At 41.8% G+C, this 20,646-nt stretch overlaps 1 protein-coding gene across 1 annotated transcript; it reads right to left on the bottom strand.

Annotated features, from left to right (window-relative positions):
• Positions 1–3,273: 3,273 nt before the first annotated feature.
• On the bottom strand, positions 3,274–9,717 carry LOC139220356 (inter-alpha-trypsin inhibitor heavy chain H3-like). Its single transcript, XM_070852437.1, has 19 exons — positions 9,560–9,717; positions 9,372–9,476; positions 9,121–9,283; positions 8,872–8,982; positions 8,653–8,781; positions 8,262–8,378; positions 7,998–8,166; positions 7,118–7,243; positions 6,509–6,690; positions 6,185–6,370; positions 5,616–5,755; positions 5,304–5,464; positions 5,052–5,087; positions 4,910–4,951; positions 4,442–4,555; positions 4,129–4,330; positions 3,721–3,896; positions 3,531–3,642; positions 3,274–3,415 (listed from the first exon to the last, which is right to left on the bottom strand). The coding sequence occupies exons 1-19, from the start codon at positions 9,715–9,717 to the stop codon at positions 3,274–3,276; spliced, it is 2,571 nt and encodes an 856-aa protein (XP_070708538.1).
• Positions 9,718–20,646: the final 10,929 nt, after the last annotated feature.

The following is a 20,646-nucleotide window of genomic DNA, read 5'->3' as shown; positions in this document are numbered from 1 at the left end:
CTATATACAACACTTCATCTGATTTTAGTGATAAACTTTTTCTTTGTTTGTTGTTTTGTGGTTTGTATTTTCCTCTTGTGAAATTCTTTAGCACCTGCTGCTAACACTGCTGTAGCTAGCTGTTAGCTTAGCTTGCTAACTGATCAGAGAAACGGGGTCCTGTTTGGTTAAGAATGAACGACCCACTTTTTTGGCATTCACTTCATCAGCGGAAATTTTCTGAAAGCTATTTCAGGTATTTTGAATTTGAATTTGGTAATTTTCTGTCTGAGCTAAACTTCCGTTAAGTTACCCGCTCTGTGGTTAGCTAAACTGTGGGGCTTGGTAGCAGCTTGTTGCTAGCAATGAGGAGTCTTTTTGGCGTCCATGTTGCGTAGTAACGGCGTTCTCCCTACGTACGCACTCGAACGTAAGGCGCATTATGGTCACCACTTCCTGTGTCGTAAGCCACCACGTGTTCGCGAGTTCCAAAAGACAAGGTCGTAACCTAGCAACAGCAGCAGTCAGTACCAACCAGCGGAAAATGGCGGACAAAGTCTTAAAACTACATCCCGTAACAAAACAATTGTGGTGTTTTCCAAAATTAAAACTGAAGATGTGCTATTGTCCGCCATTTTCACTGGTTGGCACGAAAAGCATTCTGGGTAAAGTAAAAAAAAAAAATTGTTTTTGCATTTTTGGCAAATATGCACCACACTGTATGACACCATAGAAGGAGGAGACTGTCCTCTGAATTAAAAAACAAACAAACAAAAAAACACATCAGTTGTTTGAGAAAATGTTTAAGCAGCAAAGGCCTCTGATTCTGTAGGAATGATGTCCGTCTGGAGCAAATGAGGAAATAGTGTGATGTTGTTATAGAGACACAAAGCCCACAGAGGGAGGAGGTCGTTGGATGTTGACGCAGTGTTCGTTTTCTTCCTCCTACCAACAGTCAGCATTGGCGTCTTTCTTTTAACAGTGACTTCAGTCGTTCCCTAAAACCTTAGCAAAGTGGTTATTATTTTAACCATGAAGGTTTTTGTGCTACAATCTAACCAGAATCTGTTTTTGAAAATCACTGACAAATTATGTTTTCCTTCTGCAGTCATCAGATTAGACGGTGTGTGTGTGTGTGTGTGTGTGTGTGTGTGTGTGTAGATAGTGACTCCTCTCTTTCCCACTCCCAAAGATGACCCGTGCCACAGCAGATGCAGTCCAAACAGAATCGATTTATTATCAGGCAGTTCTCAGCTTCAGGGTGAGAAAAAGCCAAAACAACAAACAAAACATTTTATAAAAACATAAACTAAATTTCCTAACTGAAAAAAAGAAAATACAGCACTCTTACCTGCGTCCCTATCAAAAAAGAAAAGGGACTCAAAGGAAAAGGAAAATCATCCCAAAAACACAAGGTGGCCCAGCAGGGTCCGGTTGGGCGATTTTAAAGTAGGCGCTGTCAGGACCTCAGCCAATCAGCAGCCACCAACTGCAACTCATAACACTGAAAAAAAAAACGCAGAAGAGGACACCACCACCCTCAGTCAGGGAGGAAACCCAACAGAAACAGTCACATCCAAATGTGCATTATGACCTGGGTCATGACTGAAGTTTGGTTGTGGTGTTGAAAACTCATTAACATAAAGTAATGATACCAAAGGTCTCAGTGATTCAAGATTCAAGATTCAAAGCGTTTATTATCATGTGCACAGTGCAGAAACGGGTTTCCCTGTACAATGAAAGTCTTACTTTGCCGTCCACACTGAATTCCAAAGAGTAAAAGAGGATAAAATGAAATATAAAAAAAATATAAACTACTAATGCTAAATAAACTGCTATTGCTAACATATAAATATATTTACAGTGTGTATATAAAGTCACAGTTGTCCATAATGTGTGTGTGTGTGCGTTTCAGTGCTCCCTGCAGAAGTCCAGCAGCTGTCTGTGGTTAAAGAAGAGGATCCGACTGAGTGGAGCCCCAACCTGGACCAGGGGCAGCCAGAGCCCCAACACATAAAGGAGGAACAGGAGGAACTCCGGACCGGTCAGGAGGGGGAGCAGCTTAATGGGCTGGAGGAGGCCGATGTCACCAGGTTTCCATTTTCTATTGTTACTGTGAGAAGTGAAGATGATGAGGAGAAGCATTCACAGCTTCAGCAAAGCCAAACCGAGGACAATGGAGAGGAACATAAGAAATGTTTTACAGTGAAGCAAAAGGTAGATTCAGAGATGAGAGTCCAAACAGGAGAGAGACCATTTGGCTGTGATGTTTGTGGGAAAAGATTTACTCATCAGGCACATATTAAGACACACATGAGGGTCCACACGGGAGAGAGACCATTTGTTTGTGATGTTTGTGGGAAACAATTTAAGTGGCTGGAAAATTTTAAGATACACATGAGAACACATACAGGAGAGAAACCATTTAGCTGTGATGTTTGTGGGAAAAGATTTACTCGTCAGACATATATTAAGACACACATGAGGGTCCACACGGGAGAGAGACCATTTGTTTGTGATGTTTGTGGGAAACAATTTAAGTGGCTGGAAAATATTAAGATACACATGAGAACACATACAGGAGAGAGACCATTTGGCTGTGATGTTTGTGGGAAAAGATTGACTCGTCAGGCACATCTTCAGACACACATGATGGTCCACACGGGAGAGAAACCATTTAGATGTGACGTTTAAGGTATAAGATTTACAGAGAAGCCTGAAGATGCACATGAACCTCGACTAAGGATATAAACAGTTCAGTTTGTTGTGAAAGATTATTTACACAAGAACACCAGCAGCTTCCATTGTCATTCGTTTTTTCATTGTGTTTTATTGTTCTAATACGTAATAAAGCAAAAATGTCTGCATGATTCTTTCTTGGTTTGTTACAGAAACTCTGGAAGCTGTGAAACACATTAAGCACAGGTCCAGCTTTACATCAGCCATTAAACACTCTGCATGTTTATGTTTGACATAAATGATAATGATAATCTACAATGAGCCAAATATAATTTGAAGACTAATGCAATGATACACCACCAGGTTTGGCACCCACACTTCAAACACAGTTAACGCTGACTCCCAAATATTCCAGCCAGTTATTCGTTTTAAATTATTATTATCATCCAAATACATTTACCTAAAATAACACCCTGGCAGCTAGTTGGAAACATAAATTATTTCTTTATTGCCATTATATACAAATGTTTCAAATTATTCTGGTTTCTATTGTGTCGTTTAGGGTCTCTCACCACACAGTGCACAATGCCACTGACGTTTTTGAATTTTCAAGGTTCAAAAAACAGTCTCAAAAAGCCCCGACACAATGTAGTCTGAGGCTGCTCCATCGATGAGGCCTGTTCCATCATTGTTGACAAACCAGCAGGGAATATTTTCCCCATCCCTCACCTGCCTGCTGAAGTCTTTCTGCCAGTGTCTGTGGGAGAGAGAAAAAAACAAGACAATGATTATTTTTGATTATGCAAAAAGAAATACTCTTTCACCTCACGTGCATTATGTGTGTGCGTTCTAACTTAATGAGGCATGTTCACCTGGTCACGTTGAGTGTGCGTCCCTTCACATGCATGGTGGCCTCGAGGTTCTCCAGATCCTCACCTGGACGCAGGTGTGCCACCTCAAACTCGACCCCATGGTAGAACTGACCTAGAGGGAAGTAGTTTCCTTCGTATCTTCAGGTTTATTCAAATACAGCAAACACAAAACAGTGGTATGAAACTCTACCTAGCAGGCCGTGAACTGAAGCAGACGAGTGGTGGCTGTCCAGGGTGTAGAAACCCAGGTAGGCTTGTTGGTCGTGGCGTCTCTTCCACACCTTTGTGTGTCTGATGACCATAAATCTGACGGAGTGCCTCAGCGTCACCATTAGGCTGCAGTTCTTTGTCAGCCTCAAGTCCACACTGAAGGAGAAACCAAAAAGTTGTGACCAACAGCTGACAGGAAGACGGGAAAGTTGTGATAATGTTATTTCTCTGTGATTCACAATATTAACAATAGGCCGCCACATCATACATCATTTTATCATCTGAATGACTGGACCAGGTGTAAACAGCCTGACAGTGGCTGTCTGTCTGTCTGTCTGTCTGTCCAATAACTTAGTAACTACAAAAACTTCATATTTGTGTTACTCACTTGTTTTCTTTGACAGAGGCTGCATCAGACCACAGCAGCCTCACCTGCCTCCCGTCGTAGAAGGCTGAGATGTCCTGGGTGCTCACCTCCAGCCTCACCCCCAGCCTCTCGTGGACGATACCAAAGCGGCCAAAGTACGTGTTCATTTTACCATCAGGAACGACTTTCTTCTTGCCGATAATTTGACCGTTTACCACAAACCCTGAAAACAGCGGGATAAAATGAAATAACGACAGGTTTGAGTTTGTTGTCCCCTCTCATATTTAAAAAAAAAAGACTCGTGTTCTGGTTTTAGGACCGCTGAGTGACTGACCTGATTTTGGGTCTCTGACCAGGTTGAAAATGGTTCCTGGCTTGTCGTTGATGTTGAAGCACAGAGCGTCGTGTCTGTCTGGCAGCTCGATCATGAAATGAGGATCTCCGTCCACTGCACAAGCGTCAGTGTCAGTGTCAAGCATACACAACAGTCAAACTTGTTGTTGTTAAGATGTTTGAATATGATCTGCAGCAACAGTAACACTGTGTGGTGACATTCCCCCAACCCTGATTCCTTCAGTATTAAATACAAGATACATATGTAGAAAATGAAGAAAAGAAAAGAAAAACTGAATAATTAAAATGTCAAAGGTGTCATGATTTTGTTTTAGAGAGAAAATTAAACTTTCATGAATTTGTTGGGTGAGTTTTAATGGAAGATTTAAGTAAAAGCGGCAGGAATGATGAAAGCATGCGTACGATCAAATGAGGTAATAGTTACACCAGAGCTGTATAAAAAGCTCACCATCTGATTGGCTACGGGAACTGGTAACACGTGATGAAGAACCTGTTGTCAAAAACAATAAAAGCACACATAAGTAAATTTGTTCAGCCCCAAAATCTGATTTATGCGAAGCATGTCGTTAAGTTTAAACAGATCGTCGTACCTCTGCTTCTCTTTCTCTCTGCTTCCTGCCGCTGGTCTGTGAAGCAGTGAGAAAAACACACAACACAAAGTTCTACTCACACATGCTCCTTCAGCAGGTTTCTCATGATGTAAAATGTGCTGTGAAGCTGAAAATAAAGAATATTCTGGTTTACTCTGATCACTATCACTTTTTTTTCTATTTTTACAAATAAAAATAAACAAAGAAATCAGCTGATAACTAATTAAACACGATTGGTTGCATTTCTCTTGCCCTCGGTCAGTTTATTGGCGATGAGATGTCTGCCTGGTCCGTCCTCAGTTTCAGGCTTTGTGACCACCATGGAGGTGACAGGGGTGACAAAGCTGTATCGGAGGGACATGTCGAGGGCCTTCGCTACCGTAGTCTCTTTCTCCTGCTCAGTGCTAATGTCACTGGGACACAAAAAAGACTAGATTAGAAGATTAGAAGACGAGATTAGCTGGTTTTCTAACAACGCGCAATAAAAAAAGTGCACACCACATCTTCTTTCCCCTTGGTGCAGGGGAAAGAAGAGGCTGACAGACACAGTTCGGATGAACGAACCTCATCTCCAGGAGCTGCTGGATGGTGAGGTAGGCCCACAGACGCTCTGAGAAATCCCCAAAGACGTACTCCTGCCCTGGGTAGATCACATCCAACTTTACCACGCTGGCCTTTCCCTGCTCCAAGAAGTCATGTTCAGGCTGGAGAAAGAGGAGACATTCAATGACAGGAGAGGAAATAAACAGTCTAACAACAACAGCAGCAGTAAAAGTCTTCGAGGCTGTGCATCTTCGATACAGCGGTGCTTTGAGTTAAATGCTAACATCACCAATGCTAACATGGTGATGTTTAACATGTACAGTGTTCACCATATTCACCAGCATAGTTTAGCTGGTTAGCATGCTAACATTAACTGACTGGCATAAAGCACAGCTGAGGTTGAGGGTTTAGTTTTTGACCTGATGATGGAGCCTGATCAAAAGTAAAGGGATCACTAAAGCCAGCGGGATTCATCCTCTGGGCATCACCAATCGATATTCAGTCACAGGAGAACAAGTGCATAATTCTCTGTCATGCACAATGACTTGATAGTGTGTTTTATTCATGTTCTATTGCTGTCCATTTCTCACCCCCTGGGCGAACACTTCCACCAGGAAGTTATCCAGGTCGTTGTCCCTCAGCCGACCGGACACCACGATCTCTGAGCCGTTAAACAACTGGCTGTAGTGGTGTTTGGTCAAGAAATCCACTGCGCTGTCAGAATAACGCAGGTCCACCTCCAACAGCAGAGGGCTGGACACCTCCTCATAGAAACCCTGGAACAAAGACACGCGCTAAATCATGCATTATCTGTTTACCAAACATCCGTGAAGGTGCGAACAAATATCCCCAAACGTGCATGGACGTTGTCTTTGTTTTAAATCCGCATTTAAAATTTTTTTTTTTAACTCTACCTGAAGTTGAAGTGTTGCATCTGAACCCTCAAAAATTCTGCGGGCCAGTCCTTTGTTTTGTCTGCACAACACATCGAGGAAGGAGTAATCCACATCATTTCCGAATCCAAGACAGAACAGAGACATGCTTCCTCCAATAGCAGCATGCACATTCTCCTGGATGGCCGGGAGATGTGACTCTCCTTCAAACGCGCAGATGCAACATGAAATGCAGCAGAAAAAAGTAAACATGAAGCACATCGAACAAATGTCCACTCCAACTCCTTCTCTTATGTTTCAGCAAATCCTTGCAGTTCCATTAAATAACTAACAAATCTTAACCAAGCATCTTCCTCGGGTCTTTCTTGACAAACGTGTGTCAAACAGGACAAATCCCTTTTGACCACTTTTCAGGCACGACACCAGAAAGTAGCAGTTTTGCTAAAACCTGGTGCAATATGTCTCTCCTTGTATTAAACAAAATTACTCTTAAACAAGATGACCATTTAATATTTACCATTTATGCACAGTGCAGAGAGCTTTGGCTTGATGTAAGATTTGTTTTAAGCTGCTGTACTTGGCCTACATGTGGTGGCATTGGATCTTTTCTTCCAAATTAAGACAGCTCACCGTGGTTTGGCATCCCGTCCGTCAGTAAAATGATCATATCTGTACTCCTCTCTGGAAGGTTCCCATCTTCTCTCTCCTTCACCAGCATGCTCACTGCCCTCAGTACAGCGTCATTGATGTTGGTGGCTGAAAGGTCACAATCAACACAATGAGCAGATTAACACGTTATCATAGAGAAACCCAAGAAACATTCACTCAATATGTTCTGTAAAGTAGTAGTTCAAAATTGTGGGGATATGCTGGCTTGAGGAGAGCAGACAGTTATGTTAGCTTAGCATAAAGACTGGAGGCAGGGGGAAGCAGCGAGCTTGGCTCTGTCCCAAAGTCCAAAATCCATCAGCACTTTAAAAAGCTCACACGTCATTTACACTTCTAGTTTCTTTAGCCGATGCAGTGACTTCCTGGAGTCTCAGCATGTTTCAGTCAACTTCACAGTGGCACGAAGGCATCTTTATGCTAAGCTAAGATATAGCATGTTGTAATTATAGCCTCATGCTGAACGGACAGATGGAAGAGTCTTCTCGTCTAACTCTCTTTGGCCTTGAACTTTTGTGATTTGCTCTTCATTTGTACAGTCCACATACACGCTTGACATCCCTCTTCATCACTTACATCTCTTTGGCAAATGTTTAAAGTTTGTCATGCCTAATAAAGCTGTCTAATAGCTGCAAAAACTCATTTGTGATGTTTTGCTTTAATCACTCGTCACCTGCTCTCCTCTCAGTATTAACCTCAGTGACTCTATAGTTGGTTTATATTTTTATATATTTCCTGGATTCTTGTCTGACATTTTGTAAATTGTATATATTCAAACTGGATTTCTAGTCGACTCAATAAGGAAGTGCACAAAACACGCAGGTACCATAGGTTTCCATCTAACCTCCATTGTCCGTTAGCTCCTTGATGTAGGCTATGGCTTCCAACACATTTTCCTCTGTCGCTTTGCTGAGAGAGTCCTTCCAGGCGACGATTTTATCATCAAACAGAATGAGAGCAAAGTGGTCTTCCTTGTGGAGGTCTTCCAAAATGGCGATCAGCGCGTCCTGTGTCTGCAAAGGTTCCCAATTTCACAAATGAAGATGTGGGCCCACGCACAGTGATGCATGCAGTCGAGAGCTTTAGCCACACACACAAAGCCTTTTACCTGTTCAATCTTCCTCCCTCTCATCGATCCGCTCCTGTCAATCACGAACACCACGTTCTTTGGGAGTCTTGGCAGGTCAGGCGGAGCAAAGAAGTGCACAAAGTATCCGTTCACAATCTGAAGGGAAATACAGCATTTTATTAAGGAAGTGTAACATAAGGGCACAGCTACGCACACACTGAGAAGGCTGGGGAAGTACAACTAAGATTGGGAATAAACTGTGATTATCACTGCATGGGTTTATGTCACCACCAACTAGTCAAGATGCAGATTAGATAGATGACTGTCCAAACTACGATAATATATCTAGTGAAGACTTTGAAAGAATTTGATAAAAGGCATCGATACTTGAATCTTATGTGCTGCTGCAAAGTCTTTGTTGGCAGCTGACCTGAACTTCCCCGAGGCTCTTTTCTCGTTTCACATCATACTTGATGACGAAGTCTCCGTCAATTATGGTGCCCTCACATACGGGACATTTCCTCTGCTGCTCCAGTGTAGGTGAGAAGGAGATGTGCGCCTGAGAGACGAAGAGGTTAGTTTTTAGTTTTAGTCATTTACTGTTGAAAAATCTTTAAGCAGAAGGATAGAAGTCTTTCTAGCCTTTTACCTTTGTGTCTGTGACGGTTTCCTCCACCAGGGCGAGCAGCTCATTGGTGAGGAAAGTTGAAGTGGTATCAACAAAAGCGATGCCCTGGGGCTCGTAGATGTTTGTCACAATCTGTTTCGCACACAAACACATACATGCAGGCATAATCACTGAGGCAGATCAACTGTGGGAACAAGTTCTTGACGCTCAATCATTAGTCATAATTATGTGTCATTATTAAGAAAAATAGAAGAGGAGCATTTGTTCAACCTGAAAATCCTGCACCGGTTGTTTGGGTTTAACCCGGGTCAGGATCTCGTACTGGCCCAGTTTCCTCTGGAGGAGCTCCTCGTAGGTCAGAATGAAAGTCACGTTACTTTCGGCTGCAATGTTGACAGACACTGAGAACTTCTCCATCTTTCTCCCAGAAGCCCTGTAATGACGGACAAGTATAACTTTGATGTGATGCTCACACCACCATCGAGTGTTTAAACCAAACGGCAACATTTTTCAGCCCATACTTGACCAGTCCAGCAGTCTGTCCAGAGGAAACAGCCTTCTCATACTGTTTCTTAGCTTTCTCTTTCTCCTTCACCTCCCCAGCATACACCTGACCGTCAATTTCCCTGCGAGGCACAAACACATTTTGTCAGACGTGCAGAAAGACGAGGTCTGTGCTGGCTGTCAAAGGTGCTGAGCTGTGACCGACATGCTGAAGTTGGTGATGAAGGCGGTCTTGGGCAGCTCCACCTCGAAGAAGATTTCCTGCGAGGAGTTTGCTTTGTTCAGAGCCTTGGAGGTCATGACGGTGTGGGCGAAACGAGACGTCACAGTGCAGTCCACCGTCACGCTGTACACCTCCACCATCTGAAAGGACGGACGGAAAAATGTTTTCTTTAGGGTGTTTTAACATCAATAAATCACAATCACAGAATTTCTAAAATATCATGTCAGTTTTGCAGCCAACGAGCAACACTGGTGGCCGAGAGGACTGGCAGCCTATTGTTGTCTTTCTACTGAATCCTGGATCAAATGTCGCAACACAGAATATTTCAGGCCACAAAACAGAGGAAGGTCACTTTCCTCTAAACACAATGTACGATGAAACTTTTAGAGGTTGTCATGCTGACAAACTTTGAAAGGAACAAAACCCAGATGAGATGAATCACTTCCAGCATGTTTACTGTCTGCGCTAAAGCAAAGAGAAAATAAATACATTCCAGTGGACACCGCAGAGGGAAGAGCGGAACAAGTGGCATCTGGAAGCAATGATGTTTGTTAAAAAATGTGGACTTCATTTTGAAAACAATACCACTACTGTAGATAGAGGCTACCAGTCATCCTGATCGTGATCTTGTGTGTATTGAATTATTGCATCCAGGTTTCACAGTTGTTAATCAACGATACATTAACATCAATGTATAAATGCTTTGTTGTTAGGAAAGGTCGTATATAAATCCTTACATTTGCAGAGTCTATGCTTCTTTTCTGTGGAAGAGAAAGAGTGTTAAAATGTAAAAATGAGTGACATGTAAACACAGCACCTTGACAGACAAAATAGTACTTCATGCTTTTGTTAGTAGTATTTTTAAGCTGAGTACCTTTATTGACCTGGTGCCCATTGCTTCTCTGGCCTCCTGGAACACATTGTGTTGAGAAAGGAAAAGCGGGAAAGAGGTGTGCATCAAATGTTTGAAGATTTGCAATTACTAATCCAGAGATTAAGTGTTTCCTGTCAGTTACACCTTGGCATGAAAAATACACATGATCATACCAACAATACATCAGCAGGCCCTATTTGAATCTCTGAATCCATGGTTTTGATACTCGTTGCCATCTCTGTGGTAAGCAATGTGTCTTTGATAACAAGTTTTTCAAGAACATTAACGAAGCATTGTATAAACACGTCTGGAAAACAAGGTGTGGACCCAGAATCAGATAAAGGAGAGAAGACGGCCGTTATAGGAAAAGAACGTGGGATGTAGCGGTCACACAATTAACAGGTTGGTAAAAGAAGTCTGGCAAACTGGAGTTGTGAACTTGGCTTTATGTGGAGCAGGTGTGTTTGCACATGTTAGAGGCAGAGAAAGACACAGCGGCAACTACTGAAGGTGGGTGATGTTATGACAAGGTCATGACAGGACATGGTTAGCTGCAGCTACAACTGCATTGCATTCTGGTCTATTGAGCCCTGTTGTAATAGAGAAACTAGTTTCTCAGCCACTTCTTCAGTTGATTTCTTACGGTGTTATTGTTGAACTTGAGACAAACAGAGATGCAGAAATGAGCCCCACACTGTGTACACTGCGTCTCTTTGGCCTGTCTCAGACCTACTTTGTCAACCTTGAGAAAAACATCTTGGTTTCTTTGAGCAGCAGCTAAGAATTCATCATATAAATTTGTTGAAAATTCATACACAGATTGCACAGATTGACCAGACCCATCTCGTTCACTGTGACCTGCAATGAACATGTAAGGTCACTGTTAATGGAGAGAGCACATGGGCCTTCGGTCAGAACTGAAGATTTGAGACTTGACTTGGACTTGACTGCTGTCAGTCTTCTGAGGACCAGACTTGAGACTTGAAAGCAAAAGCACACCTTTAATTATCAGGACCCATTGTTAGGAATCACCGACAGTAAGACTGAGACTTTCCTTGGACGCTCAAGGAGTTGGGACTTGACTTTGGAGGCGTGCAAGTCCAACAATGCATAGTTTCAATCTGTTGAAACTATTTAAATTCAGCTATATAGTGATTGTTTGGGAGTGTGATTTTATTTTTGGTAAAAAGATACTTTTAGGTACAGAAAAAATCCTCAGTAGACTAAAACATTAGATTTATGTTACGGTGGGATGCAACGGTTGGAAACAATAAGTAAATAAGACATTGATAGCTGCACACCTTTAATCATTCGGACCCATATTTGCTTGCGGTGGTGGTGCGTGTGGTCAGCACTGTTGCCTCACAGAAAGAAGGTTCCAGGTTCAAATCCCGGTTTGAACCTGGAACACCTGGAATAAGCAGTATAGATAATGGATGGATGGATATTTGCTTGGACTTGCGCTAAAGGAACTGGCACGCCCCCAAAGTCAAGTCCCAACTCCTTGAGTGAAGTCTCAAGTCTGGTCTAACAGACTTGAATTGATTTTGCATCACACCGTAACATAAATCTGATGTTTTAGTCCACTGAGGATCTTTTCTACGAAGCTCCATTGTACCTAAAAGTATCTTTTTTACCAAAAATAAAATCACACTCCCAAACAATCACTATATGTCTGTATCTAAATAGTCTTAAAGGATGTCTCCTTTCAACTGTCACTGTTTTGGTGTTCCCAAACACTGAGCACAGTTTTCTTGAGCACAGTTTTGGTAATTATACCCTCTAAATCGATGTTCTTTGATTCCTTTTTCAGGGAAAATGCTGTTGCTGCTTCCAGGCACGCAAAGCAAATCACTTTCTGGGTGCCAGGCTTTTATAGACAGTTTGTAGACTGGCAATTAGCATCAGCTGACAAATATTATATTATTGTTATTTGAAAATAACAAAACGTACATTTGTTTACATGCAGCTTATTTTAAATACCTGTGTCTGAGCATCTCTGCTGGAAATAACCAGAGCTCCCTGAGCCTGAGCTGGAAGGCAGATAGAGAAGAAAACCCACAGCAGCATGACTCTCCACACTTCAAGCATGTCTGGAAAACAGAGGAGCCTCTGCTGCGGCATGGCCGAAAACAAGTGTGGAAGGAATTCCAGGAATATGGCGACTATGTCTTCCCCGCCCACTCTGTGCAGGAGGAGGGACCCTCTGTCTCTGCAGCTCTCACGGTTGTGTGAGTAACTGCCTGACATGCCATAATTACTTCACTGTAAGGTGCCTGTGTGTGATTGTGTACAGGCTTTAAGGCTATATAAATCACGGGATGTTCTCTTTCCTGAATAGTTATTTCTTCTCCACAGTTAGATAATGTTGATCATATCATCAAATAGAGTGAACACCAATTAAAGTTTTTATGGCTGGTACTTACTAACTTTTCCTTCCGGACTGTTTGACCAGTTCACCATCACTCTTTAGCCTTATCATGTTCCACTTGATCCACTGTCTTGGATGGGAGGTGCTGGGAACGTCTACACTGGTGTGAGCAGAACAAACACCCGCTCGCTGCCTCTCCTCGACTCTCTGTGACTCTGACTGGGAGTTAGAGGTGCCGGTTAACCTCCGGGGGTTCACTTCACACGTCTACAGGTCCTGTGTGTGGATGCAGTTCTGCAAAAAACAAGGGGATTAATAAAGTAATCATTCTGCTTCTGATGCACCAATAGAGAGAAATAATCTTTAAACGGCCATCAACTGTGGATGTGCTCTGTCTGAACTAGATTCATTCAGCCACAAGGGTTTTTATTATGTTAAAGGTAAGAAAATGTACACTTAAAATAATAATAAATACACAAGAACACCAGTTTGTGTTTGACTGACAGATCTTAAAACAATTAATTCAGTATAACTACAAAAAGTTTTAATTTGAGTCAGATTAGAGGTCAGTGGTAAAAAGTACTATAGTTGAGCACAATTCTGAGGTGAGTCTTCTCTTTTCATGCCTCTAAATCTACATCACGACATTTCAGAGGGAAATAATGTGTTTTTGTGCAGTTTTAACGATCAGTTATTTTATTTTTCATTCTATTTAACATACAAAACACACGAGGAGCTTATAAAATATGATCTTTTGACATAAATTTGACTACAAAAGCAAGTACAGCTGAAACAGATCATTGATTAATCAATTAATCGATTGACTGAAACTGAATTTCTCACTATTTAGATAAGATAAGATAAGATAAGATAAGAGAGACTTTATTAATCCCACATTGGGGAAATTCACTTGTTAAACGCGTACGTAGACAGAAAACGTGTCAGTAAGAGAAGTAGTGCAAAAACAAGGGATATAACAAATATAGAAATAAATACAAATATAAAAACATGAGGAAAAAATACAGAATATATACACGTGTACTGCACAGGATATTGCAAGTATTCTTTCTTCCCAGGACACCGTTTCCAAAATGTTATTCTGCCTGATTAACACCTTCGACACAACCAGCTGATTTTAAACAGCTTGTTTTTGTTATTAAAAGGTACGTTTCAAACAATTTAACAATTCTGATACTGTCTTAGATTACAATTAACCTGTCCTGACCATATTTTATGAAAAAGCTGATGGCGTGACACATAGTTAACATTTCAGATCTCGGACATTAGGGGTAGAATCTCAGAAATAAGTTCAGAAATTAGTTCCTCATGGTCCATTTAGTGTTTAGTTTTATATCCACCATAGTTTTACTTAAAGCAGAAAAGGGTTCTTATGGGTAAATGATCTGAATAACTCCTCAGCATGTACATGTACTTCAGAACATTTGAAATCTAGTACACATATACATTCCTGTAAAGCTTTAACAATCATTATGGGGCATCATGTGTATCATCATTTTTCATCATTTTTATCATCATTTTTACTTCTACTTTAACCCTCTCATGCATTAATTATAGTAACCTCAGTCAGGACTTTTTTAATAAGTGTTTTTATTCATCGTTAAATTCATCGTTAATATTTTTACATGTCTAGTGGTTGAAATCTAGCTGGTGATGCATGATGTACAATTCAGTGGACATGTGATTAATCATAATTTTCTACGAATATAAAATCAATACTTGGAAAATTTAGCAATTGCATGACTCTTTAGATGTTACTTGATGTCCCCATATGTTTCTTACCTGCAAGGGTTTCTTTTTATGGAAGGTTTGAACAGAAAAAAATGAGCAACTTGGTGTTTCTGGCTGTCTGTCGGCCATCTTGTTTTTTTTCACTTTGCAGTGGCTTCCCACTGGGTAGCAGTCCGTGTATGAGATGATGCAGTAGCTTCCACTGTAGTGGCTGATGTGCAACTATGCCATCAAAACTCATGCATATACAAGAATTTTGCATAGCTGTACACTGCAGTGACCTCTATGCATGACAGGGTTGATCTAATGTAACAGGCCGGTGCGCTGTGGGTGTGATACCCTGTGTGGCCGCAGGGGGCAGCAGTGAGCTCAGCGCAGCTTGATGCGCCGCCGCCGCCGCATCGACGCGAAGAAGACACAAAACTACTGTTTGCCAAGCTGCATAAAAGTGAAATTTGAGCTGCACTGGAGGTATTTTCAAACATTATGTTTCACTTGTACAAATTAAAACACTAAAAGGACACTAACCGATGAGTCAACGCGATAACGAGCAGCGCTAACTACCACTAGCTAAAAACTAAAGTTAGCCCCGCACAAGCTAGCTAAAGTTAGCCCCGCACAAGCTAGCTAAAGTTAGCCCCGCACAAGCTAGCTAAAGTTTTTACCTCCAACAACAACAACGGCAGGAATTTAAAAATGAGCCCAATAAATAATAATAAGTTAGTTTTTAAACACTATAATGGCCTCACATTTATCTACAGCATCAGTGAAGCGTGTGTAGCCTCACAGAAGCGTCTTAGTGGCTCAGTGGACTGTTTCTGCACAGGTTGGATCTCACCTGAGGAGTAGAGGACCGGACAGGTGACATGGAGCTGATAGAGGATCAATAACAGACTTCTGCTGCCAGGTAAGCTCCATCTGGCTCTTTACTTGAAGGCAAGACACAGCAGGTGAATAAAAATGTAACTATAAGGTGTTAAAATAAAACTTTCCCAGTTGATTAGTTGCATTAAGAGTTGTTTTCTTTGTTTTGCAGGTTTACTGACTACTAATTATTTTACTAGTCATGCAAATGAGGCAGTATTTAATTAAGTATGTGCTGATTTGCATACATTTAGAGATCAGACATCTGATCATCTTGTTTTATTTTGTCATATTAGAGACAAAGGTCTTTACAGTTTGATATCTTGTTTTTTGTAACACTCGTTAAATCAGAAAATAACCATTAAAAAACAGTTTTTTTAACAGTCCTCTTTTTAGGGATGCAACGTTGTGTAAATCAGCCTATGAATGGTGTATGAACAACCCCCTCTGGATACAGATGATAGGAATAAAACTGGAAAGTTTGCTGTATGTGAGGACTGAAGTAGAGATTTCTGGCTCAGAGTGACAAAAAAAAACTATTTTGGAGAAAATATTAAAAAAAAAAAAAAAAAAAAATTATAAAGGAATCTACAAACACCTACAGACAAAGTGTAGTGAAATAAACCCCTAAATGTGTATTTTGGATTTTTTCTTTCCACTCGTCTGAAAAACATTTTATGGAAGCAAAATGGCCGAAAACCTCAAAGTTGTCAGTGAATGAATTAACAGTGTTTTTGCCTGTAACGTCTCGTCATGAGTACAGATCTGAGGTACTTGACTTTAGTATTTCTGTTTCAAATATTGTGTTTTTTCACTCTGCTACATTTATCTGACAGCTTTAGTGACTTCTTTAGTGACTCATATTAATAATACATAATCCATCCATCCATTGTTTATACCGCTTATCCTTCGGGGTCGCGGGCGGGCTGGAGACAATCCCAGCTGACTTTGGGTGCATCCTGGACTGGTCACCAGTCAATCACAGGGCCGACACATAGAGACAGACAAGCGATCACACTCACACCTGAGGGGCAATTTAGTATATAGTAGTATAATGTAATCAATTAATAGATTATGATATTATTATATCAGTGAAGATTTATTGGTCCTCAGGCAGAATTCTCAAGCTACCCAGCCGTATATATAAAATGAATATGAATAAATAAAAATTGGCGTCACCTTTACCAGCTGCAATAATAAAGTGATGAACAGATAGATAGATAGATAGATAGATAGAAATACTTTATTGATCCCCGGGGGGAATATCACTCATTCTACATAAGTAAAAGAAACTGAAACTGAAGCAGCTAAATGGAATTCAGCCCCTATAGATTTTATTATTTATGTTTGTGCTTTCTTTTCCTACTGTGTCATGTCAAAATGTGTCTTCTGTCAAAAATGCCCTGTAGCTTTGTTCCCCCTTCATCACTTATTCTTTAATCTTCTGCATTTATCGGATTCTAATCAGTCGAATAATTTAAAACAGCAGAAATGTTTTTCCTTAATGTCTTCTGGGGCAGAATTATAATCCAGTTTCTTCAATTCGTCAGCTAATTGCCAGGTAATTATTGCAAGTTTACAATAGCATTGAATATTAACAATAATTTAAAGTCTCTTTTCTGTCTTTATCTCTCTTTTGCCAAGTCCATGAATGCCATTAGTACACGCAGTGGTGTTAAGCTTTGTCATTTAGTAGAAGAAATTTTAGTATGGGTTAAAATTTGACCCCCATTGTCTGCCTCTGAAAAGCTGCACTTTCCCCCATGCAGTGAATATAAAATGTATTTTGTGTGTGTGTGTGTGTGTGTGTGTGTGAGAGAGAGAGAACTCCACGTACTGTAACAACTCACCAGCTCTTATTACATGGCTGTGGTGTGTGTACTAATAGAGCCGGGGCAAGTGTGCTGACCTCAGTCATGTCGGAAGTTCAGGAGTTGAGAGGGATTTTCTTAAGGGGATCTTTGCAGAAGTGTTTGCCTGTGTGTACGTGTGTGTACGTGTGTGTGTGTGTGTGTGTGTGTGTGTGTGTGTACGTGTGTGTGTGTGTGTGTACGTGTGTGTACGTGTGTGTTTGCGTAAGCTTTGCTGATTAACACCAGATGTGCGGGGCTCAGGGTGTCGGCGATAGCTTGAGAGGCCCCCACTGTACTCTGTTCGGCCCCTGGTTGCGGAAAAAGCTCGAGCGACTTCTTCACACATGGCTGACATTAATATCTTTGCTCTTCATCCCCCAGATCCCCATAAGGTCAGAAACATCAGGTCAGCCCGAGCTGAGGGAAGTTTTGATAAGGAGAGTGTGCATCAAAGGCCGGGCCTCGGCGTAGATAACCTGCTGCTCCACCAGAGGGCGGGAGAGAGCTGTGAAACATCTGTAGCATCTCCAGACTGCGGTTTTACTGATGTGAGTAAATATTTTTCTCCAATAAGTTTTTCAGTTCATATAAAGCACCAGAGCATTGCCTGCTTGTATTTAATTACACGTAAAGACAAATAGGTGCTGCAATATCATGAGGAAGGAAATTAAAGCGGTGATTAGTGCTGCAACTGAGGATTGTTTTCAAAATGGATCAATCTCTTGGTTATTTTTTGGTTAATCTGCTTGTTTTTCAGTCTATTAAACGACAGAGAATAGTGAAAAACAGCCGTCACATGTTCCAAGTGTCCAAAGTGACATTTTGAAACAGATTATTTGGTCAAACCAACGGTCAACAACCAAAAACATTCAATTCACAATAATGCAAAAGAGAGAAAAGCAGAAAATACGCACATTTGAGAAGAGTTTTTCCTTCATGCATGATTGAAACAACTGCTGTGTTGATTGATTAATTGCATAACAGGCTAAATAGATTAGATGAAAGTACAAGTAGTTATAAAATTATTCTCAAATTAAAGCTGTTGACTAGAATATTTTGACAAGTTTTTAGTCTCAAAATAAATGTCGTGTTTTGAGACAGTTGTCCCACATGAAAGGTTTTCTTGTTGTATTTAAAAATGCAAAAATGCTGAAACAGCGGCGCAGTGAGAGATTTATCTGAACGCTCAAGTTTGTCACAAGTTATTGTTTCATGTCACCATTTCAGCCCTGCTCTCTTGAACCCTTCCCTCCCGTCCTCACCTCCCAGGTCTCCCCCCCCCCCCCCCCCCCGCCAGCCTCTCTACCTTTTGTCCCTGTGTGAATATTTCACATTGCTGCTGCCGCTGGTGCGTGATGCGGGGGACTGAGCGCTCATTGTGTGTATGCAGTGTGGGTGCTGCGGTATGCGTCTCCCCGGCGTGTGGTGTGTCGTGACAGGCGTGTGGCCGCTGACGCCAGCCGGCCGCCTGCCTGTCTGTCTGTCTGTCTGTTCAGTTACACCTGACCGGCGCTGACATCGCCATACCCACACACACGAGTGTGCGCGCATGTAGAAACATGCGCGCACACTCGCATATGCTCTGCACCAGTAGACACGGTCCCCAAAAGTTAAAGTAAGGGTCACTGCCACTGTAGTCTGCCCACTCGGCCCTGCAGTGCAGGAGGCTGACACGGGCCTTTGGTGTAGCCTTTGATGTTCTGCTGACTTTGTGAGTTAACTGATGTCACCAAAATTTAATCAAAATGCAGTTTTAACCTGCATAATTTAAGTGTAATTAAGCTTCATCTGACACACATCACTAACAGCCTAATGTTTATGGCAGATTACACTATTGCTTCTCCAGCACATGCACTCATATTTTGTGTTTAATATGCCTACCAACCCTACTGCTACAGACATTTAGTTGTGGCATTTATTTTATATTGAAAATGTTTTATTGAATTTTGTGGTTTTGAAATGTGCTGAGTGGTTGTGCTCAGAAATGCAGTGAAGGCCAGGCGATATTGCAGCGCACTGTGGTGTAATCCTCGGTATTTAGTGTGTTCTCTCAGGCTGCCGAGGTGAAAAGTTGAACCTGGTGTTGACCTTCTCTTGAGAGAGGGCTTAGCTCTGAAGTCAGGCGCAGGCCAAACGCACAGGGAGGATATTCTCAAGTTCCTCTCTCCCTCCCTCACGTGCACTGCTCCTCTCCGCGGCCACCCTCCCCTCCCACACGGAAACAATTAGCATCTGTGATAAGATGTTGTACATATTTCCCTCATTTTATCTCGCCAGTTATGTTTGTTTTTCCGTCATGACTAAAATCTTGTGTCCTCTTGTCATGGCGCTGTTAATCACAATTACATCTCATCTAGGTGCAAGGAATTGGAGAGAGAAAGAGACTGAAAGGGGGGCCTTATGTGCATCACTGCAGGGAGTTGAATTCCAGATGGAGAGATAATGAAGAAAACAAGCAAACAATTATGCAAAAATAGACAAAGTTGGGGGGAAAGCGAGAGCAGACTGACAGGCGACAGGAGTGATGCTTGGGGCAAACTCGACAAGTTTTTATTTGTACTCCCGAGAGGCGTGCTTAAGACAGGTCCGCACCGTCACCAGGAAGCAAGAGAAAGCGAGTACAGGTTTGTATTTTGCTGATAAAAGCTCAAAAAAAAATGTGGATATCTGCTAATCACAAACCCTCACTGCCACAACAAATACTTGGAATTTGCTGAGCATCAGTTGTGTGTAGCACTTCATACGTTTAGGCCCCCAAATGTGTCAAAGCGGTGGCTGATTCAGTCGCTGCTGCTCAAAATGACAGCGGACTAGCTGTGTGTTTGCAATCTACTATACTATACTAATCTAAAATGTACCTAATGTGATCACGAGCATAGAGAAAGAGGCATTTGATTGTTGTTTGTGTGTGGGCTTTATTCTGCATTGTTTGTTTCTACGTTCTGCGTCCGTCCCTTTGAGGGACAGAGCGCTTTAACCACTGTTTAAGGTGTACACGTCTTATCATGTGTCATATCATACGCCTCACACTCGCTGATCCCCACTCTATTTTGTTAAAGCGACATGACCCAGAATTCAAAACTAAGTCTGACATTCTTCCAGTCCAGCGGAGCAGGAGAATACATGGCCCACAGATACGAGTCCGACAGTAGATGTTGAGTCGTGCCGCACTCCGTTCTCCATCTGTTTTAGTTTTGGAGTGGTTGTGATAACCTCAGCCTGACCCCTGATTGGGCTAATCTCACCCTCATCTTCTCTCGCTGGTCAGCTGACAGAGCGCCGCACTGCAATTGGTGGGTTGCGCCATTGAGGAAGAGGAATTTGTTTAGCATTGTGTCGGGGTAACAGCTAGCCAGTG

This window comes from Pempheris klunzingeri, chromosome 2 (genome assembly GCF_042242105.1).
Source record: "Pempheris klunzingeri isolate RE-2024b chromosome 2, fPemKlu1.hap1, whole genome shotgun sequence".
NCBI lineage: Eukaryota > Metazoa > Chordata > Actinopteri > Acropomatiformes > Pempheridae > Pempheris > Pempheris klunzingeri.
Note: the sequence above shows the minus strand (reverse complement) of the source record. Positions and strands in the feature narration are given on the sequence as shown.